General features: G+C 40.3%; 1 protein-coding gene across 2 annotated transcripts in view; it reads right to left on the reverse strand.

The window, feature by feature from the left end:
- Positions 1–423: 423 nt before the first annotated feature.
- Positions 424–25,311, reverse strand: part of frmpd3 (FERM and PDZ domain containing 3) — a 74,633-nt gene continuing 49,745 nt past the window's right edge. The window contains exons 3-17 of one of the 2 annotated variants that reach the window (XM_068714556.1): positions 19,867–19,979; positions 19,545–19,699; positions 19,273–19,375; positions 18,922–18,967; positions 18,189–18,293; positions 14,735–14,842; positions 12,784–12,915; positions 10,667–10,786; positions 10,205–10,341; positions 9,537–9,663; positions 9,059–9,148; positions 8,640–8,819; positions 8,279–8,414; positions 6,705–7,589; positions 424–5,921 (exon numbers count right to left, since the gene is read on the reverse strand). In XM_068714556.1, coding sequence (XP_068570657.1) covers positions 3,106–5,921; positions 6,705–7,589; positions 8,279–8,414; positions 8,640–8,819; positions 9,059–9,148; positions 9,537–9,663; positions 10,205–10,341; positions 10,667–10,786; positions 12,784–12,915; positions 14,735–14,842; positions 18,189–18,293; positions 18,922–18,967; positions 19,273–19,375; positions 19,545–19,699; positions 19,867–19,907 — 5,181 coding nt within the window. In that variant the 5' untranslated portion in view covers positions 19,908–19,979 and the 3' untranslated portion in view covers positions 424–3,105. Of the gene's footprint in view, positions 5,922–6,704; positions 7,590–8,278; positions 8,415–8,639; positions 8,820–9,058; positions 9,149–9,536; positions 9,664–10,204; positions 10,342–10,666; positions 10,787–12,783; positions 12,916–14,734; positions 14,843–18,188; positions 18,294–18,921; positions 18,968–19,272; positions 19,376–19,544; positions 19,700–19,866; positions 19,980–25,311 lie in introns of those variants that run through there. The other variant, XM_068714557.1, reaches the window with a different exon arrangement.

Consider the following 25,311-nt stretch of genomic DNA (forward strand, 5'->3'; position numbering starts at 1 on the left):
TATTAAAACTTTTTATTGCCATTTTATGGCAAAGGAGCGCAAGAGAGTCTGGTGGCTGGCTCAGCCTCAATCTGCTTTTCAAATGCTTAGGAATAACATGAATAATATTTTTTTTGTGTGAACCTATCTAAAATGTCAACGACGCAAAACCATTTTACTGTCAATGGTTGGTGTTGTTTCAAGGTTTGCACTGTTCAGTCAACATCAGTTTTTGCCAGAGGCAAATGAATGATACAGCGAAAGCAGCAAGAACCTGCTGGCAGCCACAATAGAGATGTTTTCGGTCTATTTATCTTTCACTGGACGTCATTTGCTCGAAGTCATTCTAATGGACACCTTGTCACTACTGAAAGTTTACTGCATGCAATGTCATTTCCAAATTCTATGAAAGAGTTTATATTATATACTTTATTGCTCGTAAAACATGAGTTAACTTTGTACACAGACAGAAGACCACAGTGACGACAAGATCATTGACAGTAAATAAAGACAGGAATGAATAGGTGCACATAAAGAAACAATGGATCAAGCCATGGCAGGCTCATTGTGTGAATGAAACACAGACAAATCCACATAATTTAGCAAAGCAACTGAACAATGACAACCACAGAAAATGTTTATCAGAATGTTAAAATATTCAAGAGCTGATGAGAGAACATTGTCTGATATTTTTGTTTATAAAAATAAACATGTCCCATGCTTTATACTCGATATATACTCATTAAAATATATGTTTTGCTATTAGTCTCTATGTTACATTACTACTATAAATAATTACCTTACAGACATGTTTTATCTTTTCCTTTTTTACAAAAGAGTGAATAGTTTGGATAAATCTTAATGGTACAGGTAATGTTTTAAAAGTGTCATATTCTCTCAAATATGTTATCTTATTATTTACATTTGTGTAGAATAATACATTTCCATACTGAATATCATTTGCAAAACACTAACATTTATTTTTTGCCTGTTTTTTCCACTTTAGAGATGGAAAATTATCCATACAAACAGTATCATCACCTTCAATGATCAAAGTATTTGCCCCTGAAAGTCTAATACGTAAATAAAAACATGCAGTACAGTGAAAGAGAAAACACTGCATATGCCTATGGAAAATGCTGCATCAACAGAAAAAGGACCAGCTGTTAAAAGAGAGTGCTTGTAAACAATACCAATGGGTTCTGAAACCAAGAAAAAAGTACAACAAAGCTGATATCCTGATTTCTGTCATACATTGAAGGTCAAACTCTCAGTGTAAAATGAAAAGTGTTACAGTATGGGGAACTATATTGATGAATAATCACATTATTCACAATAGTCACAGTCACATTTAAAAACAATCATCAAAGCTGAAAACAAAAGTTGTAAGTGGCTCAGATTTACAGCAGTAAAAAAGCCATAATTTGGCTAGAAATATTTGTTGCATTTAAATGACCCCACCCCCCATTGATTTATAGTTTTTGTTCAATATTGGACATTTGCAAGTTTGCACAGTGTGAAACTTAGCATCCTAAATTTGTTTCTTGCCACCAAACAGTTAAATACCTTTTCCCAGGCTGGATATTAACATCATAAATAGTGTTTTATAAATCTTTGCAGTTCATTGGACAACCACATTATATCCCAAAGGACTGACTAATACATTTTGTGCAAGAAACAGCAATATTGTGTTTCTTATCTTTAGTATTGTGACAGGCCAGTTGTCACGATTGATTTGGTTTAACAGTACTCTCTTTTAACAGTATGTCCAGTATACATGGTAGACCAGTACATATAATGTCTCTCTGACTAATTTCAAGGAATAACAAGAGGATGAGACACAAAGAAGATTTCAGACAGGAAACAGATGTGTTAGTTTTATTAAAATACATAGAAAACTACTTTGTGTGTTTCTTATATTTTTGCTAGATTGCACAATGTATAACAGCACATAGAAAGCAAATTAGTTTATACTTTATCTGAAAACCTGAATTAAAAACTAAGGATCCTTGAAAACGGGTAAACTGTAGCTTTGGGGTGATGAATTATGTAAAACTGGTAATGTGGACTCAAGTGAGGTTTTCAGCAGCAGTGGGAATAAAAAACACTTAATCAAACATTAAAAGATACATTTCAACTTCAGAGCTAATTTCAGAGGTTGTGCAAAATTCTAGTGATACGTTTACCCACTTGCAAGTGGATGGCTATATTTAAAACTATAATTCAGGACAAGTGAGTTGCAAGTGAGCCATGGATCAGTGATGGTGTAAAAGACACCGTGCGTTATTTAGTACAGTGTGGGTATCCCTTCTCGACAGCTGAGTGAGGTAACGACTCATTACTGTACAGTGGATAAGACTGTGACTTGGGTCTCTGCTACATTGTCTGCCCAGAGCGGGTGTGTTTCATACCTGCACTGTTATAGTGAGAGAATGGGCCTCTGTCAGTCAATATAGTTTAAAATGTCATTGTCGTCTTTCAGCAGTTTTCATTTTCCAACACTGTCACTTACATTTTGACTCATGTATCACTACGCCAGACATTGTCACCATAGCCAACAGAGATCTCCATTTTGCATTACAACAGTTAATATTTTCAAAAAACAAACACATCACCATCTAACCAGCCAACGCTTTGGACTACGCAATTTACAGATGTCGCTACTTGACGAGCTCTCTGAAGTATTTTTGTCCAGAGTATACATTTATTTGATGATTTATTATAATCTTTATAGTTCTCTTAACTCAATACATTTCAAATATATTCTTCACTTTTTTTCTTCACAAAACTTTATATTATTTGCTAAGTAGACACAACCCAAATATACATCACATATAAAATATTATACTTCAATGACTTATGTATATTGTGAATATTGATATAAGGTGATTAGCCCTGTATCACCCAGTCTGTTATAGGGTTCTTAATCCATTGTGCATTAGTTTGGTGTATCTTTATATTTCAAAACAAGATCCACGAGGCTACCTCAGGGCCTGTAAACATGAGATGGAACAGCTGCATTGCAATTTTGGAGGATGAGTCATTGCATGTCTTTTAAAAATTGTAAACAATAAACAAATAATGAATTTGGGTAGAGGAGCCACCCACACCCTGCCAGATGTATTCTTACTGGGCAGGCAGAGTTTTGATGGGTCGAGTGAGTGAGCTCATGTTATTGGTGTTGGAGGAAACTTGAGGGCTCACTGATTTTGTCGGCAAGCTGCTTGAGTGCCCCATTGATTCTTCTGCTGCACGCAGAAGCAAAGTGTAGTTGATAGCTACTTCCTCAACTTTTCTCAACAGCTGCAGCCTTTGGGTTTCTGTACGAACCCCCCTGACCAATTTGATGAAGGTCTGAGTTAGTTCACACAACACTTGAAAGCTGGCTGTGACAACAGCAAGCATACGTGTTGGGCTTTTTTCAACACTTGCCACTCGTCGACAAGATGCTCTGAATTCTTTGAAGCGCACCGCCAGCTCCTGTTTGTACTCTGCAATCTGTGAGGGCTGAAGGCGAGCCTCGCCCTCAGCTTGTGGACTGTTAGCACACTGACGCAGAATAGCTAGCAACTCATTAGCGTCCAACTGGGCATTTAGGAAACCATCAGGCAAGCTGAAACTTTTATCCTGTAGAGCCTGTACCCGTGCAAGACTCCCCTCCATTGTCCCACAGGCTCTCAGGTCAATCTCTTGTGTCTGTGGCTCCTCCTCCTCCTCTTCCTCCTCCTCTTCCTCCCCACTGCAATCCTCTGCATCAAGAACCTGGAGTGTTTTGCTCACTACAGGAAAGGTATGCGAGTCCAGCTCCATGCCTGGAAGGACTTGAAGGGGTATGGAGTATGAGAGCTCATCCTTTTCACTGCTTTCATCTGCAGCCTCACACTTCCTGTAGCAGAAACAGAATGAGCAGCATTTATCCTTGTCATCACTGTCTTCACTGGGCATGGTCAGCAGCACTTCGCTAGTTCCTTCTTTACTTTCACGCAATAGCTCTTCTCCCTGAATGAAAAATACACCCTTTTTACCCTTCCCCTCTGCTTGGTGAGACTGAGTGTGGACCGGCTCTACTGGGGTGGGGAGCCTCAGCCCTGTGGCCCTCACTCTCTCCATCTCCTTCTCTAGACTCTTGGCTTTGGGTCTCACCTCAGCATACACAGGTGTGCTAGTGCTGTTATCCAGCTCTCCAATGCTGTATCGCCTCTGGAGCTTCTTATATTGTGGACCTCCCATGCAATCGGTTTGAGAAGTACAGGTGGGCAAGCAGGAACCCTGCTCTCCCCTAGGCTCTCTTGACTCAAGACTGGTAGAGCGTATTCGTGTGGTCTTGATCTCCAAGGTCTGAGGTCTCCTTGAAGCACCTTGGATGTGAGGTGCTTTGGAGACTGCTGGAGGGGTTTTAGAGATGGGTCTCTCTCTGCCTCTGTGTTGTGTCTCTGTTGTGGATCCAACCGGTGTGTCAGGTAGTCGCATGCCCCTACACATTCGCTTACAGTCACAGCTGCGTCGCTGCTCTCTGGATATACCTGGAGCTTTTAGGACAGGGCTGGTGCGGAGCTGGCAGGCACAAGGAGTGCCTGAGGGCACAGGTGACGATCCCTGGGGCAAAAATTCTCCCTGGGATGACTTGGGTTTCAGCAGCTCCTCTAAGAACTCTAGTTCATACTGGCGGACTTTCTGCAACTGAGCTCTTCGTTCATCTGTTTCTCGTCGCATTCGTGCCGGGAACGTAGCTGAAAGAAGGTTTTTAAAGCTCAAGAAAGGAGCACTGCGCTGGGACTTCCCCTTACCACTGCATTGCATCTTCGAGTCTCTGGCAGGGAGAGTGGATACCTTATCTACAGAGGGGCTAGGTGTTGTCAGATCATCTAAAATAGGTAATGATTTTATGGGGCATTTCTGTGACTCAGGGTGGGATTTACCTGGGGCACTCTCAGTCTTGTTTTCAGCTGCCTCTTTTCTCTCTGCTTTTACAGGTAAACAAGGAGAGTACTTGGTTTGTATTTGAGGGCTGGGTTTTGCCAAACTAGGATCTGCTCCTACTCTCACTGCATTTTCCTTGCTGTTAGCAAGCTGAAGGCCTTTGGCCCGAAGACGCTCGTCATCTGTGGGGGAGGAGGATTGAAATGCCACTATCTTCTGAACCTGTGGGTCTTTTAGTCTTAGTTGAGGCCCAGGCTCCTGTTGCATTGGGCATGTGCAGAAAAGGTCGTCAACTGGCAAAAGTTCTGTAGAGCGTGAAGGCTTCATGGTCTCACTAGAGGCAGTCTTGGCATCTTGGCACATATTAGTGGGAGAAATCTTGGCAGAAGCAATTCTGTCAACAGGTTGGAGGATAGGTAAGGCTGTGTTGCTTGGGTCTGTATTAAGAGGTGCTGTTGCCTTCCCCTTTATACCCTCCGAAAGATTTTGGCTCAGGGTCTCCCCAGAAGAATTTGATAACTTCTGATCTTTACTGACTTGAGCTGTCAGTGAAGAACCAGACACTTTAAATTTATCAGGCGATTTAGAAGGGCGATCAGGGGTGTTTGCTTTGGTGGACTCAGGGTTTGCTTTCATCTCTGCTTTCTGTTCCGTCTGAGTCTCTTGATTGCCCCCCGGCTCTGTCACAACACTGAGTACTGCAGAGTCTTGACTGGGACTGACTTTAAAGGGAACCGTCTTGCTGAGAATTACTTGCTTGGTTGGACAGCCAGCACGAATCTGCCCCACAGAGAAGGCCCCAGTCCCTATGGTCTTTGCAGTGCAGCCAGGGATAGCCAGGGGAAAGTCACGGCGGCAGAGTATACGTTCTTTGTTGATATGATGAGCCAGCAGGTAGGCCTGGTTCTGGTTCTGCTTCATAGCCGACACCATCTCCGAAACATCAGTCAATTCAGAAGAGTTGGTCTCATGGCCTGAGTCCAATGATGACTCGGGTGTAATGGCAGCTAAGACAATCAGCCCTGAGGATGAAGGCAAACAGCACACTGTTAGGATAATCAAGACACAACAAATATTAATAACGCAAAAATATTGGAAGTTTATATTTGTATTTACTCTAGTCAGTCAGGTATCAAAACATTTTCAGTTGAGTGGATTCATCTTGATTACAAGACAGCAAAAATAGTTTTGGAAAAGTTTGGATTTGTTCCCAAAATCAGTGCTTTGGGGTCAGATATATAACCCCCTTCCAGACAGATCTATGCACCAGTGGGCTTGCCTCACCCCACCTGAAAGAACATCTGTTTTTTCATGCAGATGCACATGATAAATGTGCCAAGACTAGCAAATGTTGTTACTCTATATTCATGAAATTTATCAGCAATTTTTAATTTCTAAAAAGTTTTATTTTTGATAATGGGGGCTTGTTTTTTAACATGTTTTTGCGACACACATTATGTGATTATCAGCTATTGTTGTTGTTGCTTCCATTGTATTTTCAGCTTGACTGTAATATAATTCTAGTTTGGGATATTGGTCAAGTTGTTCAGCAACCTCAGGTTGTCTTGAACCTTCTAACTTAATTTCAGTTTTTTCCAGTTATTGTACATGCTTTGCTACGACAAAAATTAAGAGATTACAGGATTGTCTTGCCATTTCACAAGATAATGAAAAGATGGTGTACTGCAAAGGTATTGTGTAATATTGCTTGATAAAAAAAGTAACACTTTGGAACACTATTAGATCAATACTACTGTTAATACTGTGTGTGAGATGTTGGCCGTGGCATGACTGAGGCTTTTGACCTGCAGTCTGTGTTGGCTGTTGAGGGTGATGGGGGTAGTCCTCAGAGGCTGCCAAAGCCTCTAGTGCCTGTAAGGTGGACACCAGAGCATCATCAAGCTCCTGGGCATGATCTCGGACTGTTCTCGTGGCCACGTTGTCAATTAGGGTCACAGGCACATCTTCCTTGGCTTGGGCCAGCTTCCCAGAGGTGACCGCAGGGCTGGCACTGGTTCGAGCCTTCCTCAGTCTCTTTGAGTCATCCTCATCTGAACTGTTGTCCCTGAAGCCAGGTGGTGGGGCAGCAATAGCAGGTAGTGGTGGTTGCAGTTTCTCTCCACCACCATCTGCCTCATCCTCCTCTTCATTCCCTGGGGGCGGTAGGGCTATGAGGTCAACAGCGCCTCCATCTCGGGAGGCACAAGCACTGGAGCAGTGTTTCCCAGAGCTCCCACTACTGTTCACTGCTGTTGTCAGACCCTCTGCCTTATGCCTGGCTTTGCAGGAGTCACAAAAGTATCGTGAGGTTTTCTGGGATTGACACATTGTTTGGGCTCGGATTCTGAATCCTGCATTCTCCACTGCTGGGCTCTCTAAAACCCCTGCTATTTCCTCTGTACTCTGCTGGGTCGGGTCTGACTTAGTGCGGGGTCGCCCAGGGGGCTCATGTGAAATAAAGTTTTCATTGATGTCGAGTTCAGCTTCAGCGTGTGTTTGGAGCTCTTGAAATTGTTGTTGTTCTCGAAGGTGGACATGACACAGGCCCAGATGCTGAGGCTCTGCCGGAACTAGGGCCCTTGAAGACCCTGACTCCCTGTGTGAGCTTTCCCTCTCGTCCCCTCGCCGCCCTCCACTTGGCAAGCTGGTTGCCCCAGAACGTGGGTGAGCATGGTGGGAGCTTCTGTAATCTGAGGATAGAATTGTCAGAGCAGTGGAAAGTTTGAGGTGGTAAAAACTAGGGGTATAGAGAAGATCCAGATGGGAAAGCAGAGGTGACAGCTGGTGGTCACATGGGGTTTATTTGTTATTTCAGAGATGGATGTTGATAGTTGAAGTTTGTTTGAGGTTGGAGGGTTAGATTCTGGTGGAATGTGATGGTATGATGATCCTTCTTTTATGTGGACTACAGCAGATGGCAGAAGATATGTTCATGTCTGATGAGTATATATTATATATATGTATATGAAACTAATTACTTGTAAAATTCCATAAGGTCAATCTTTCTTGGGAAAAGAAATATGGAGAATCCCATTCCAATGAGTCAAGATTGAGATGAGAGGAGAGACAGCAGAGGGCGCCATGGGATGGTAGTTCCAGGATAACCTGGTTACTACAGGTAATGATTTCAGCCAATGAAGAAGCAGATCAATGTCCATGTAGACTGAACATAAATGAAGATTACCAAATATTGCCAGACATGCAGTTTTCTAACATGATGCTGAAAGAAAGACAATTATACAACTCTAAATGGGTGACATGAATGTTTCATCATCAGCTTTTAAGTAAACAATAATGTTTTCGGTAATTTATTGATGTATATCGCTTATTCAGAACATGTGTTCAAAGTCACTACAAGTCAAAAAGTCTTCTAACATACCTGCCTTGGTCAGCTGAGACTGACCAGGGGTCCGGAAGTAGATGGTCCGTTTAGGGTCTACAAACAGCTTGTAGTAGCCAGAGATGAGGCATGCAAAGTTACTGGCATCAGGCCATTCCATGAGTAGGACAAGGGGCTGCAAGGGGTGGGAGGGAGGGGAATTAGGAGACTATTTAGGGGACAGGCAATGAGCATTGCCTGCTCATTTTGTAATGACCTGATGAAATAAAATGTATAAAACTGTTGAACAATTTTGAACCACAAAAGAGATAGCATGGAAAATAAATACTTTCCCTACTGCAACATGGTGTCTTGTCATTATCATATGTACTTATAGTGTGCATCTTTAGGGCTGTAATACCTTGGCCTCATGGATTGTCACCTCCACACGAGCCACTCCCTGGCTTTCTCGGTAGAGCTGGATCTTGACAACCCTACTGAACTCAGCCAGAACTGTTGTCAGGTTGTTTTTCAGGTCAATAACATGACTTATACCATGTCGAGGACCCACAAGCAGTGTTGTAGCTGATTGTTTCTCATCCTGTTGAAGAACACAAGAGGTTTAAAATTATTTGTCTATATTTAATACGGTATATTGGAACATCACATAATACCTTTTAAAAATCTGCTGTTTAGACAATTCCTTCAGATGTTGAACAAGTTTATTTATGCGACAACATGCACAGCTTCAAAGACACACAAGGAAATTGAATGGAGCAAAGAATTAAGCAAAAGAGGTGCATTTGTATTTCTGTAGACAAAGATTCAAACATGTATTACCAGTCCAACAGTGTGAAACAGTATGCCACCAAAAGGTGGGAGGTCGTTGAGTACGCGCATATACTGCAGCTTTCCTTGGAGAGGAGGGACCTGTCAATAGAATGATAAACAAGAAATGCTCATCTTTAAGAGAGGAAGCCTCCTCCAGCACATCCCACTGTCCTCCTGGGGGCACTGTTGAGCCACAGATGTGGATCATAAAGTCTTATGCAACAGTTACGTATATAGAGAAGAAGGACTTCCTAATAAAAAGGACTAGTTATGAAGCAAACATAGCCATATAATACAATTAATTAAAATCTCCCCTAAAGAAGCAGTGAAATGTTGAGATTTAAATGTTAATGGTAATCAATAGTATGGCAATATGGGCGAGAGGTCTGTATTTGCAATGCTTATAAATGTGGTATAATTTCAGTATATCCAAAGTAAGTAAAATTCTCCACAAAGAATTGCCTAGATATGTTTTAGATGGATGAACCTTGTTGCCTGACGGTGGTGGATGCTGATAGGTCTTCAGCAGCTGAGACAGGCTCTTGCACACATTCTTCTCCTTGACTGTTGGAAGCAAAGTGAGGGGAAGAAAAGGCTCTAGTCCCCACTCTTTTCTGTGATCAAGAGCAAAGAGAAAGATGGAAGAGTATACACAGAAGAGAAAAACAACAGTGGAGTGGTTAATCAGAGTCCAGGAAAGATGTCCCCACTGAGAACACAAAGGTTTTTCGTCCCACGGGAAGACACAGTGAGCCAAAAATACATCGCCTTTGACTACTAGCTCAACATGGCCACCCTAAGTCTATTACAGTGGATCTGTTCTGCTTCTGTGGTTGTGATGGCAAAAGCTAATTACTTGCTAGGTTGAGGTTTTGGAGAATAAATGAACAAATTGAGGGAGAGATGTAATTTCACAAAGCAATGGATTTCTTTGTCTCATAACGACCTAGGGAAAATGATCCTTGAGTAATTTCAGTTTTTAATACTATTGGGATTAATTATTAATCATTTAGACATTATTGAATGAACAAACTTCACTGTGGGATTCACTGATATGGTACACAGAATTATTAATGATGTAAAATGCAATACATCACTGTTAGTCTGTAATTTCTCATACGTTCATTTGAAGGCTAATTTAGTTTGTGGACTTACTCAACATGTTTCAGAGAGATCTTCTGATTAGGCCGCGCGGAGGACACAGTGATGTAGATATGGAGCGCAGCCAATCGTAATGTGATGTCAGATTTCCAGTCCATGCCAAAGCGTTCCTTGATGACATCATTGCGACTCTGTTAGGACATGTTAACATGTTGTTTTGTACAAAGATGACTGCAAACAACAATGTTAACTGGAATAATTCTGTAAGTCTTAGCATTAGTTTAATTGCCAGGGATAGCTTCCAAGTTCATAAAACTTGTTGGATATCTAAAGTTAACCTGAAGGCGTTTCTGGAGAGCCTGCAACAGACCCATTCTGCCCGCCTAACTCTGGCATATGCAACCTTTTTAACTGTAAAATCAGTCAAAGCCCTTGCTCTTCGAGGAGGCTGCTCTCCAACAATGTCATATGATTGAATGACATCCTTTTAAATCCTCCTTTAATCCAGTGCTTTACCTGTATATAGAGGTACTCAAAAGCAGCAGGGTCCCTTCTCAGCAGGTCTGCAGGGTCCTTGGGGAAGAAGCAGATGCGGAACAGACACTTCATCCCTTGGAAATAGGTTCTATGCACCACCTAAGGGAATACAACAATATCAGCTGAATAACCAAGTACATATTTGGCATTAGTCATACATAACAAAGTAGAATTTTTGGTTGGCGAACAGGGCACATCATTAGTACTGGCGGGACGCCTGTCATGCATTTCTGCGACAGCCAGACACTGCACAATGTATTGTAAATTTTTCAGCAGTTCTTGTGTCCACAATGCAGAGATAGAGTACATGCGCTAAACATGCATATTGTTGCTCTATATGAAGTGTACACCACACACTAAATTCATGTCAATCTCACACATGAGACTGACTTCCTTTTGCCGATAGGTGGCGTTTTGACCAGAGTCAATATTGGCATGCAGATGTCCTCTGGCCTGGACTGTTATGAAGATGAGAATTTTGGGGCAGATTAGACAATGTACAGTCAATTTGCAGCAACTTCCTGTTCCCAGTAGGTGGCGATATGACTGAGCCTATATTGGCATGTAAATTTCCTGAGGCCTGGACCCTTATCATGCCTAAGAAACGTGGGGCAGATTGGACAATGTACCTTCAATTTACAACAACTTCTTGGTGAATTGTGCAAAATGGCCGCCATGAAAGCATCATCAAGGTCTTAAGGCTTTTTATCCACATTTGAGCTGCTATATCAAAGTATATCAAAGGAGAGAATATCCTGTAGGTAAGAAGTAGAAAGTGCTACTTCCAAAGTATTCTGCACAGCCTACATTACATAACTTTTGACAATAATACCAATATCTGATGCCATTGTATTATCAGCGATGTCCGTCAAATTAAGTGTGTTAAGTTATATTTTGTTCAATTGCATTTTATAGTCAAATGCCTACTTTGATGTGTTTTGTCACACTTACATATTATTCAACATCTATTTATTCGTACAACCTACATCGACGATATATCATGTAGGAGGTAAGCGGATCAACACAAAAACATAATTGTGATTGGCCAAAAGTTAATAAAATACTTTTTTTTTGCCCTTGCTTGTATTGATTGATACATTGATTGTTTAATTAAGTGATTGCTCAATTAACAAATTATTGTGAGAGACTAATGTCTCTCAAAGTGAGGATTATATGGTGGTATCAATGTATGTCATGCATATAGTGTCATTATATGTTATAGCCACATGTCCCACCCACAAAACAAACACAGATCTCAAGGCTCCAAGGTCATTGAGACATTCCAGAATGTATCAACATGTTAGATAACATTTATTTGAGCCAATATGTCAACATAATAGGTCATATTTAGTTGATCCAAAAGGCGCATATAGCAGCATTCTTTCTATGCATATAAACTCTCCTTAAGTACATAGGTGGCGCTACGACCATGAGTCAATATTGGCCTGCAGATGTGTTTAAACGTGGACTCTTATCCAGCAAGTGAAATTTGGAGCAGATTGGACAATGTAGGCTCAAATTACAACAGCTTCCTGTTTCATGGCAAAATGTGTTTTTTTGCCGCCACACCATGGTTCTATGAAAACTGAGATTGTACTGACCAAATTTAAAATGGTGAATTTGGTGAAATCTGTAGGAGGAGTTTGTTAAACAGTGCCTTGTTACAGTGCCTGGAAATGGCAAAAACTGCCATAAATAGCACATTGATCTCAAAATGGCTGCCTTCATGTTGGGTTTACAGTTTACAACTTCCAGAGGTATTTTTGTATGTCCCAACATATTAAATACATTTTGTACATCTAGGTGAAACTTACTTCAGGGGCTGCTTAGTTAAAATATCGTAAGGGGCGCTATCAACCACACCCATGTGCGAGACCCATGCAATATCACATTTTTCACCACTTCAGATGTATGTGCTGACCAACAGAAGAGCAGTAGTGCCACACCATAGAAAATCCCTGTCCCATGAACATTTCATAATAGCTTAGGGTTGCTGTTAATGCTTTCATACTGTTGATCTTGCAAACACATCAACCAATTGAAACTGTTTTTTTACTCACAGTCTTACACACATTTTCCTGTTTTGGGTTTCTTACATGTGTCAGAGGCTGGTTCTCCTGCAACAGATGCAACCTCTGGTTCTGGTCCAGACCACCTGCCTCCAACACCAAGGCAAAGTGCTCAATGTAGCGCAGTGAGAGGCGGTCCTGCAGGGAGGAGATCACATCCTGGAAGAAGAGACATGGAAACCGATTAGAGATTTAAATATATTTCCACAGTAAGAATACATTCCATTACAAAAAAATATATATTTTTTATGTTTGAAGCCTATTTTCACCCTGAATTAACTCCATCTTTGTATAGGATAGTTTGTCAAATTGACATCCTTGTGGGTGTACAGGGCAAATGTCTGCTCCTTTGCAGATCAGTATCTGTGAATGATGTAAAGCTTTTCTCATCTCTTTTCAAAATATATAGAGAAATCTTTCTGAGCGGAAATTCCCGGTTTATCACAGTTTACCCTAGGCTATGCCTGAGGATAAGGTTTCCATGCCTCTTAATATATAGAGGCATGGACATTAAAAGGTAATCTATTGTAGTAATATGTTGCTGTAGTTTGTAAGTCTCAGTGTGGAGGCTCATTGAGAGCTGTAAAATATGAACACTAATGGTTTGCTCACCATAAACAGTTTAATTGTCATTCATTGTTGGTGTAATCTAAGCAATAGCTGTCTGAAAAATGGGAATAAGCAGTTTTAACAGTATTGACCTGTGCAGTTTGCATTAAATGAGGCCTGGGTAGGTCACAGAATGCTATAGATTGTAGCCTAAAACATTGCAGGAAAGCCTCTTTTAGTTGACAGACAGTCTAATGGGCATACAACTGTGCATCCTGTTGTGCCATTGATTTAATCTGTGGCATTGTTTTATTGATCTGGGTCTTCTTATTATGCTGAAATTCCATTTAATTAGGCTGACATGAGTAGCTTCCTCCATCTCCCCTTTTAAGTGCTGCAGTGTTTCTCCTTTTCTCCCTCGGTTTCCCTTCATGAGCAGAGGAGAGATTTGTGAAATCTAATAGTCTGTTTAATGAGTCTGCTCAGAGATGTCAGACTCATCTTAGAGGCTGAGAGATAAATGACCTCTGTCTGATTGGATTTATTTGTTGATTCATGGCTCTAATCACATCACTGAGATTATAAATTCCAAAAACTGCTATGGTGAAGTTTCACAAAATTAAACCGATTTTTCTATTTACTTTTTGAAAACAATTACTTATTAGATATAAACTTGAAAATGAGGACGCTTGACTTGATTTATGGTTTGTGTTCATTTATGTGTAACAGACTATGTGCCTGAGTTGTTGATTGATAATCAATCCACATGAAGCTCCAACACAATCATAATAATATGCTTTGATCAAAATTAATTGAAATTTCACATTTTGATCATGGAAAAGCCGTCAACAATGAACAATGGTATGCTCATGTTGGGTGTATTTCTAAAAGGCCAAATGTTAAACCTACGGTAGGACTAACTGATTTTTCTTTGCCAACTTGGGGCAGCCCATCAAGCTGTAAATATAACCACGGCATATTATCGCCTCATTAAGTTGTAACATTTCTTAATGACACTCATTAATTTGGGGTCACTCTCCGTTTAGCTTTGTTTTGGACTTTACCAGCGTCTGAGAAATTTTGCTCTTAAACTGCTAAATGTCCCGCTATGTTTACCAGCTAGTCGCTATCTCTGTCTGTCTAACTACAGTACCTGTCCAGCACCAAATCTTTTTTTTTTGGGTGGAAAAATGCAGGTACAGTGAACAAAAATAGGAAATTTCAAACTAAAATCCTCTAAAGAACTGACAGGAACTGCCAGAGTTGTCTGCTAATTGCCTGTGGGTTTGTCACAATGGGCGTTCATTACACATTAAACGTTATTTAGAACATTGTTAATATGAAAGTGGATTATAGCTGCTTTATGTAAAAATCACAATGTTGAAATTCAGTTGCCTTTCCCATGTGCACAGCTGTATTGAATACATACCCTAACAGTGGTACGGCTATCAAATGTAAAGGACTTAATCTGTCCATTCTCCAGGAACACCTTCAACACATTTGGTATGAGCAGCAAGGAGTCGTCCTTGAGCATTGTCTGAAAGAGATTGATGGAGAATACACCTTTGGGTTAGTAAAAAAACAAGGAATTAATTGTACAATACAACACAATCTGCTGTAATTGTAGTTCCCCGCTTTGCAAAACAAGTATTGAAAAATGAGGAGGTTCTTTAGGAGAAGTGTTAAGAAACAAATCTGCCTTATGGGAACAATGGAGAGATACTTGAAGGTGCACAACTCTGCCTTAGGATGCCCACCCCATGCATTGCATCAGGATCAAAGAAGGGCTTATTAAGTTTCTCCAGTCTACCTATTCAATATGTATGCCATGCAAAGTAAATTGGATGGTGGGATTGAAACCCTTCATGACAGAGTTTCGTGACGGGAGGCATAAGAGTGGCCCGATTCAAGGTTACTCAAAGTATTCGTTAGAAGAAAAGTTATGATATGCAGTTCAGTTCATTATTGCTAGGATGAGATGTGACGGGCATTCTCTCAATTTTTTTTTATCTAGCTGAGGGCCTTTTAAGAAAATGACTCAGTTCCCATTGTGTAGTTTCAAAGAACCACAGTTGTGATCAGAGGGAAGGGATGTATCTAAATGTGGTAAGATAGACCTAAGGGTTTTAATGTGACATTTAGGATACATAGCAATGATGCAGCCCAGATGAAATCCCCCCTAACTGACCCTTTGTGAAGTACCCTCGAAACACAGATCGGCCTACCGTAGCGTAGCATTGTCCAGCTCCGATTAGGGCGACTATCAGTCCCTGCTCCATAGACTCTCATGCAATTGTCTCAGATGCTTTGTGGATTTGGAGCTAGTCATGGTTAAATGTTGTGTAATAGTGATACTCATTACATTGAGAGTTTTGTTGGAAGGAGATATATGTTTCAGAAACGTAAAATTTTAGGTGAGTAAAACAAACTGTAAAGCTAATATTTGTTAGCACTTATATGCTACGCAAGCTATTGAAAGGTATACTTAATGTATACACATGCTACCTTTCCTTTTTAATGTCAGTGAATACCTACCCGGCTGTACAGCAACAGTGTTGTTCCTTTATTTATTCTTTATTGGTCTCAATCTCCAGGTGATGTGGTGGTTCTCTTTTATACTGTGATCTTTATCTTTTTAACCTGTTTTCACTGCTAAATCAGTTTGACATCCTGGATATATCCTTTACACGCATATTAAAGACCCTTCTGTCTGTTTCTCTCTGAAATCACTTTTTTTATTTTTCCGAAAACTAGATAATATCCATTCAGGGAGTGCAGTTAGTGATAGTGTGGGCTCCAAGGTAGCTCTGATAGTTTGACAAAGTAGTAGCAGGGGGAGGGGCTTAGGGAAGGGTCATTTCTGGACCAGAAATAAATCAAACTATCTGGCATGGAGGTCAAGTGTGTGGATGTGAAGGTGTGTGTTTCTATTTATGCCAGTTGACAAAAAGGTTGTGTGGCAGTGAGATAACAAAAAGGCGCATAACTTCTAAACTGATTCACGTACCATGGCCAAACTCATGAACCATTTGTTGTAGACTCTTTTGGGAGGCATTCAATGGTCTCAGTAGAGATTTCCTTTTTAATTTAGCCATGGGGGTCAAGTGTTTGTGAGGTTGTGTGTGAGATAATGCATTAGCACCTTGATGCATGTGAGTACGTGGATGCAGCCAAAGTGAAGTTGCGCTTGATTAACTGATGGTGGGATTTGTAAGAACAGTAGGCAGACATTACTCATGACACTAAATGGATTTGGATATACTGCAACAATATATCTCAGCATTTAGTTGAAATGTCTGCTGTGTCCACAACAGATGCCCTGCAGTCTGTTTTTGGAGAACTTAAATACTCAGAAGGCTCAACAAGCTGTTCTTTTGTGCACATTGGAAGCGACTAAAGCCTGCGTTATGAGTGAACAGCTCTTTCTTCATACTGCAGCATTAAAGCGACGGTGAACCAGTGAAAGTCTATCACTTCCCACAAAAGGTCTATCACTTCCCATTACAAGCCACTACCGTTGTTCTTGTTAGTGAGGGGGAGCTTTAGCCGTTTGTCGCATGTAGGGAAAGTGTTAGGAGAGGCAAATTATTGCTCAATGTCATAGCATCATCGCCTTCCCCCTTTCTTTTTCTCAACAAACAGCAGGCTGCCAACACTGATCGGGTCTTCAGATGATCAATAGCAGCCTGTGGCTCCTGATTAGAAATGTCTTGCCATGCATTGGGGGGTGGTGGCTGACCTTTGCCAATCATAACAGTTACCTCCTACAGTGTCTCTACATCAACAGTGCCCTATGCGTTCTTAAACTATGATCAATTGGATTTACAATTCTAAGAGAGTTCAGGGAGGTTGAGTAAGAGAAGAGGCCCAGCTCTCCTACAGTATTGCTCTAGCCATTAATGTAGCCGATGGCCTTTGCTGGTTTGTGGGAATACCTCTCACTTGAACTGAAGTCTTAATTTTTTGATGTCATAAAGTAAATCTCTGTGTTCCCATGACTAACGGGGTTGCCAGGCTAGAGTGGACGGTAAAATCAGCTGTAATTAAAAACAAGTTTGAGTTGTTGGCCTAACACTCTGCGTTGGCTTTACCCAAAGGTTATCAGAGACCATGTGGTCCAAGTGATGAGCAATCCTGTTTTCTATCTCCTCCATTTAGTTCAAGTAAATAGAAAATGGACTGATGGAATACCCTACCCTCCAACTTCTGATTCTTTATTGATTGTCCATTTCTTGTCATCTTCATGCTCCCACTTTATTTACAGTGTAACCTATTCTCCCCCCCATAGATGCTTGAAACCTTTGAGGTAACTATTTTATCTCTTACTAATATAATTCATAAAAACATATGAAAAAAAAAATGGGGTAAGAAAAGACAAGAGCATCCCTTTGTCAAAAATACAAATTACAAATGTACTACCTAGTAATTGATTTGTGTACAGTCTCTTATCTCATACATATGCCACAAAGCAGGTCTTAATTGAACAATATGAAATAGTTTAACCCCATCCACATAAAATATATCTGTTGCTTGTAGATTTGAATTAGTCGGGTAAGAAAATTGAAATATTATAAGCCCTGCCATGTGCAACCAGGACATTTACAGTCAAACAACCACAAACATTTCTAGGAGACGTTATAGCTGTTTTCAAAATGTGGGATTGCTTTTGAAAAGAGGTTCAGGTTGCACCTGTGACAATTCAAATCAGTCAGGAAAGCAATTTATTCAAGGCCAAACTGCTGGACCAATGGCGTAGAGAGAATACTTGAGGCCTTTGCAATTGCTAATCAAACAACTAAATGCACAGCCGGAGAGAAAGGGACAGTGTAACAGCATGTGTTTGCATGCACATGTGACAGAGCGACGCGACTTGTAGAACTTACTGAGTCTGGGTCGCTGATGGACACTTGCTCTGAAAAGCGCACTTTAGGCGGGTTGGTTCGCAGGCGGGCCTTTTTGGCTGCACTTATGAAGGCAGACTTAGGTGACTGAGGATAAGAAGAGAGAGAGAAACTCTTGAATCAGCTTGAATGAAGAGATGCAAATGTGTGTTGAAAGCTGGCTAATGCTGCTGCAATGCGACAACTGCAAACCTGCTTTCAATATAAAGCTCACCTGCTAAAAGTTGTAATATTTTTTTAGTTGTTGTGCTTAACACATTAAAGATGTTAGAACCAACACATATGCAAAATCCTGCAGAACTGCTACAAACCGCTACTCTAGGTTCCAAATAATTAAATAAAAAAAAAATCTGTTTTCATTTTCACATCAGTATTTCATCTTCTAAAAATATCCAGTTCAGTTAGTAGGCCAAATAAGTGCTATATTTCTATTTCTTTAATATGGATGGATGCACACACACATTTTATTTAATAAGATCTTGTGTATGTGCCTGCATGAAGCTGTTTTTAAAGGGATTTCCAGAAAAATAAGTTGCTCTAGTTGAAGGCATGGCCTTGAAGACTAATGTATGTGTGCACTGCATTAGTATGCACTGTTGGAACAGAATACGGTACAGTGTTTCTTTATGATTCAGAGAGACAGGAAAAGACTGAAGAGTAAGAGAAATCTGAAGGGAGAGGAAGATGAAAGAGAGTGAGTTTCCCATTATACTACCTGATGGGGCTGCAGCACAGTGAGAACTATAGTGTCTTTGCAGCGTCTATGGAAAGACAAAAGAGAGTGGAGTGGGATTAGATAACGTCACAGACAGCTTGGCATTTGGAGAGCTTCTCCGGTTTATATCTGCCATATCCTCACTGTCCTTCAGCTGCAAAAGGACTGTGTCATCCACAGGTTTGTGTTCATGTAACGCATCACCAGCAATAAGAAACAGTTTGCTCCTTTTTGATCCACCCTCTTCACCCATGTGCACTTTACTTCAACTTGCCCGTGTTGCTGGTTCCCTGGCCCGTACCCTCCTCCTCGCCCTCCCTCCCTCCCTCCTGGGACAGTAAAGGATGTTACCTTACAAGGTCTATGACTCTCTCTCGGGGCGCGTCGCTCACCGTCTCCTCGTTAATGGCCAAGATCTGGTCTCCAGGAAGAAGCTTGCCAAAGGAGGGGCCGTCTGCAGATGAGATTGGGCACAACTCATACAAAGTCATAAATATACAGTAAAAAGGAAAGTTTTAATTTGAGTCATCATACAATATTTTTTCTCACACACACACACACACACACACACACACACACACACACACACACACACACACACACACACACACACACACACTAACCAGCAGAGACGGAGCGTACAATGACAGGCCTCTGGCTGCCTGCAACGAAGCCGAAGCCTTGAGTCGGGTGGCGCTGGATGGTGACCTGTCGAGCTGAGGCAGCACTTAGGGTACCACTGTCCATACCATCTTGGCTCTCCTCTAACATTGCAAAGCTGCAGAGTACACACACACATTCATAAATAAAGAGAAATCAATATGGACATGCCTTTTTAATATGAGGAATAACATAAGATTAAAGATAAAACGTTATGTGAAAATTGCTGTGAATATTGTCTTTGTTCAGAGAAATAGTGTCAACGTCATGTGTAGCACAGTGTACCTGTCACATGCGTTCGTGTGTCCATCCTGGACCTTTGCCATCCCCTGAGAGGAGGGAGCAGCATGGGACAGGGTCGCACTGCAAAGGCCGCTATCTGTTTCGCAATCATTCACCTGCACAACAGACAGGAGGAGACAATCTCAGAAATAATATACCCTCTTTCTCCCCAGTATGTTACTCTTTTGAAGCATTTTCTGTATTGTCACCACAGCTTTCCTGACCACATCTTGGCAGCACAGAAAAATAAAATGATAGATGTGAAGGTGGAAAAAAATGTAACATTAAAGATTACAATCTTTGACATTGTCCAGTGTCAACAAGATGCATTTGGCTCCTCGCAAGGTCCTGCGTTGAAAATGCACAAGATGGAAGTAAATATGTATGTAATTGTGTTGCTAAAAGCATCTGACATTTGAGGCCTGCCTTTCTGAGAAACTGCAATTATCAAGGACCTATTGCATTCAGACATAGAGTATTTAAGACATTGAAGTCTCTGAAACTGCCAACCTCTCCTAGTGTGGACAAAGCTGCTTCTGTGAACCACACATGCTCTTTTACAGATGCCTGTGTGGGAGGCAGTGAGCGCAAGATTACTAAAAGACTGTGTGTTAGTGTGTATGTGACACGTGGGTTTCTGTTTGTTGCAGAAAAATGGATGGAAATGATTGTGTGATGGAAAGAGAGCCAGATAGTTGTGCTCACATCTGTGATCTAGGACTCTGATCATCGCTGACTAAAGATGAGCCACTGATTGTGATGTTAATGGTGCAGATGAGCTACAACAGAGACACGGATAAAGCCACGGCAGTAGTGTTGATTATTATGCAGGGATACACTGTGGAGAGCAAATATCTTTCTGAGTGCCACAGGCAGAGAACAAACTGCCAGTAACAGGAGGCTGAGTCACATTAGTCAATAGTTCAGATTCATATTCTTGTCACTTGCTGTTTCTGATAACAGTGGCTTATGGGGGAGCTCATTTACAATTCCAGCGATGCATTACTGATCTCTACCTTGTATCATGGTATCAGATGAGGGTTGATGCATCGCAGATAGGCTTCATATTGAGCTCAGTCCTTGACAAAAAATCTATTACATTATGTTTGCTTTGAATTTCAATTATGCTAATTGTTCAAAAAGATTCAATTTGAATACAGAATTCTGTATTAATTTTCAGCTGACTTACAAAAGATCATCTGTCTGTATCAAAGGTGCACAGCGCTGACAAACGACGCGTCACCAGCTGGTTTTGCCTCTAAAAAGGTTTAGATGTGTTTGATTGAGAATGATTATTTTCACCTTAAATTCTCCCAATGGTTCTGACAGTGCACACCCCTCCCCATTTGTTCTCCTTTTTTTCTGTCCCACTAATGTCTTTGTCTTTCCACCATCTGTCTCCCTCTCCAGTTACTGGAAGGACACCCATTCTGTTGGATCTTCAAGGAGGGGCCAGTGACTAGCGGTTCATCAGGTGTGTGTAATTATGAATGTCAGTAACTCCTCAGCATCTCTTCTCATGTGCAGAGTCGCCAAGATTTGACCTCATCAAGGAGACTTTATAAATGTCCTTGTTGTGAATAGACTGCACTTATACCGTGTCGGTTATTCATAGAGCCTTCGTGGTATTCTGAAAGTCATTGGATATTTTTGTACATATCAAGCTCAAATAGGGACACTGACATACAGCTGGAAATGATGAAGTACCACCATCATGATTGTTACACAAGCATACAAAACTGTTATTGAATCAGTAACAGAGGAATATGTCCTCTGTGTGTTTTTCTCCTGTGGCTTTGTGGAGGACGCACAAAATGTACAGCTTTTCTTCACTTCATTTGGAGATGAGTTTTGGCATCCAAAATAAGTGGTGAGGAAGAGCTGTACAGAAGGGACGGCGATGACGTTAGCCGGGGGGACACTGAGCTTACATGTCTGCAAAGATAAACAGCCATTCAGCAGAGGGGCAGACCTTTTACTGAGAGAGGACACCGAGGAATTCTGTCAAGAAATGATCCCCAAAGGCCTGCCCGTTGCTATAGTTACAGCTCTCGGTAGCTTGTTGAAGCTCGGTTGGACGGAGGGATGGTGGGTGGATGAGAATAGCGATGTGGCCGCTACTAGGGAGAGAGAGGACTAGACAGACGCTCTTCGATCACCCTGCAGCCACTGTGGCCAGATGCCAACATTTCCTTGGGAACCAGAGGTCAGGGCATCTGCTCCAGTGTCCCAGTCTGCAGCAGCAGCTCACCAGGCCTCAGGATCTGGGAAGAATAACCTTTTACTTATTATCCTCCCAGGCCTGCATTCTAACAGGGTTATCATTAGCTTGTATAGGGACACTGCATTTCATTCAGCAGCATTGCTGAATAGTTTCAGTTCCAGTGTGATCGGGTGTTCAGAAACAAGAGATGCAGGTTGATCCAGCGTTAAATTCGCTCAATCAACCAACCACTTAGTCAGTCTTTATACACTTATATAACTGGCTTCCAGTTTATTGGGTACATCTGCACTGCATACAATCCAATAAAATGTTTAAAAATATTAAGTTTATCATGTACTTAGAGAGCTGTTGATGCAACCCTTAGGTCATGCTGGAGGCTTTGGTTTGTGTTTATATAGAATTGCTAATATTTAAGAAACACAGAGAGATAATTATGATAAGCTTTATAAATACTTTTTATTCATTGGTTTTCACTGAATATAGCTAAAATGGTTTCCTGTATATAACTCCAATAAAGCAGTAAAAAGCAAGTTGTTGCTTTTTTAAGACAAAACCAGATTAGACAAGAATAAATTCCATAAATTATGGAATTAGTTAATAATTAGAAAACACCAGCTAAACAAATATCAAACTGAATTGCCCCATTCTTCTCTCTTTTTTCTCTTCTCTCTTCCTTCCCCTTTTTCTTTTTCTTTTGCTCTTTCTGTCTCTTACTTTTACTCTGTCTCTTTATTTCTCTCAACTTAACATTCATTATTTCCAGCTGACTTTTCCTAAGGCTTTGTCCATAGTGGCTGAAGTGGCTCTGCTACAGGCAGGAAACAGCTCCCAGATGACCTGGTACATATCAGACATGTACTTGGGATCAGAAGCATTTGTTTTATAAACCAATAAAAATATCTTCCAATTGATTCCAAGGAGGACGTTACAATAGAATAGGCAGACTGTCAAATTTAGTTAAGCCCATTCAAAAATATTTTCAATGTTTCTGGAATTGAATTGCATTTTTGTGAAGAGCGTAAACTGGATGGGCTCTGCAGGAAATTTGCGGTGAAAGACTCCAAATTAGTTTAGTCTGAGAGCAAAGATGAACAACCTCTTAGTCATTGTGAATACAAATAGTAAAGCCTGAGAGCTGCAGTCCTGTTCAGGAGAATTTGACATACCACTGAGAGCCCCTGAGGAGTGTAAATAAGTTGCCTCTCCTATAGCTGCCCTATGTTATACTACACTTACTGCCCCTGCTGCTACCCAACACATTCTGTAAACTGCACTTCAATTATTCTATGGGCTGCAAAATCAAAAGAGCGCCTTATTTCATTGTGTGTCTGTTGCAGATCATATCAACCACAGAAAATATTATCAATTAAAAATCATAGGAATCCTTTAATAAGAAAAGCCTCTAAAATACTTTTCCATGAGAGTTTTAAGATACATTTCCATAGAGGGTAGAGTTGGTTAACATTGTTAGTCCTTAATCATGGCTCATTTTTCACAATACTTAAACAACAACAAAAAAAGGTTTAACGTTAATGTCTTGCTTGGTGAATTAAGCTTTTGTAAATTGCTCCATCAGTTAGAGTAGATGGTAAAATAGCTATAAACGTTTCTTCTTCTTTCAGTCTCTCTTCATTGAGAAGAAAAGAGTATACTACTATTATTATTATTACTGTCATTTCTTTTTTTTTGGCATAATGTAGGATGTTGAGAAGAAAAGAGTGTAATAAACTGAGTAATGCAAGCAATTTGTTTCTCTTTTTTTAGTAAGTAAGTTAAGTTTAGACTATGAAGAGGGAAATGCACTTTTTTTCCCATTTAGGATCTTATGCTTGGTAATATAATGAGTTAAGCGAAGGGGAAGGGTCAAAGAAGGCTCACCTGATACAATTATCAGCCATGAATTTTTTTTTTTCTCAATGAAATGGTATCAGACTTTTAGTGACCGTAGTATCATGTTGTTACATGAAAAACAAAAAGCTACCCATGGGATGTGTTTTATTTTTTACTTTTTTTGTTTGTTTGAGGTTTGAGAATATAAAACTAAAATCAGAGAAAACAGCAATCACGTTAAAGAGGGCAAAACAGAAATTGGGATTATAGATGTTCGGAGAAAAGTACATTCCAAAGAATTTGACTACACATACTACTCAAATAATACATATTCAAGACTAGACTTTTTCTTTATGTATAAGTCAGAGTTAGAAAAGTAAAACAATGCTCTATTGGCAATAGATAGCAGATCATGCCATAATTTGAGGTGTGCCAAATATTAAATTTCAATAATAATTAATATTAATAAATATTTAGGGGTGACCTGTCAAGACCTAAGTAAATCAATACTAATACAATTTTCATTTTATAAATTAAATCAGATTTTTTTTTTAAATGGATAATGATCCTATCAGTAACAGGGAGAATTGAGATGAGATATTAAGTTGTTTTGATACTTGTCTTTTTCCCCCTTCTTTTTTTGGAACTACTGTAAGGGGTCACAATTCAATAAAAAAAGGGTATTCATTTTTTTAAATATATATACTGTATATATTTAATTAAATGCAATAATAGGGAATATTGCGTGAAAATATTAGGAATAGTGTAGCCTATTTAATGAACTTGTCAACAGACATATTTATATGGAGGACCTTGAGCTTTGATTCAACAACATTGATTTATGCATTTAGGATAAATGAATGTAACATTATTTATGCTCATGCAACATTATTCAGACTTAATTAGTTTAGCATATTCCCAATCGCAGGGGTTTGCGGCTTAGCCTTTTGGATGCTGCATCTTGAATGTAGATTCTTAATTATGGTTTAATAGGAATTAAAGAGTCCATTCCAGTGGCAATTAGCATAGCACTTCCACATGAATTATCTGGCTACTTACCCTGTTGATGCTTGAGGAATTTTCACTTATTTTACTGTTGCACTAATTGTAAAGCTCTCTGATTAACTGCGTCTGTTAAATGCCTGAATTATAAATTGTAATTTGAATCAGAGATGGAATCAACTGCAGAAACTTGGGAGTTGTGCAGAACTAATTGGAAATTGAAGAGTCATAAGTGACTGTATATTATTGGATCATTGCCATTGAGAAGCCAGACAATAGGTGAACGCTATCTCTGTGATTATTTATGACGCACAGACAGATGAACAGGCTGAGCTTATGTCCTCTAGCTGACTAAATAATTTATGAACATAAGAATGCATTACCAACAGCGC

Source organism: Cebidichthys violaceus, unplaced genomic scaffold (assembly GCF_023349555.1).
Source record: "Cebidichthys violaceus isolate CVI_PGR_0920_01 unplaced genomic scaffold, fCebVio1.0.p SCAF_2, whole genome shotgun sequence".
NCBI lineage: Eukaryota > Metazoa > Chordata > Actinopteri > Perciformes > Stichaeidae > Cebidichthys > Cebidichthys violaceus.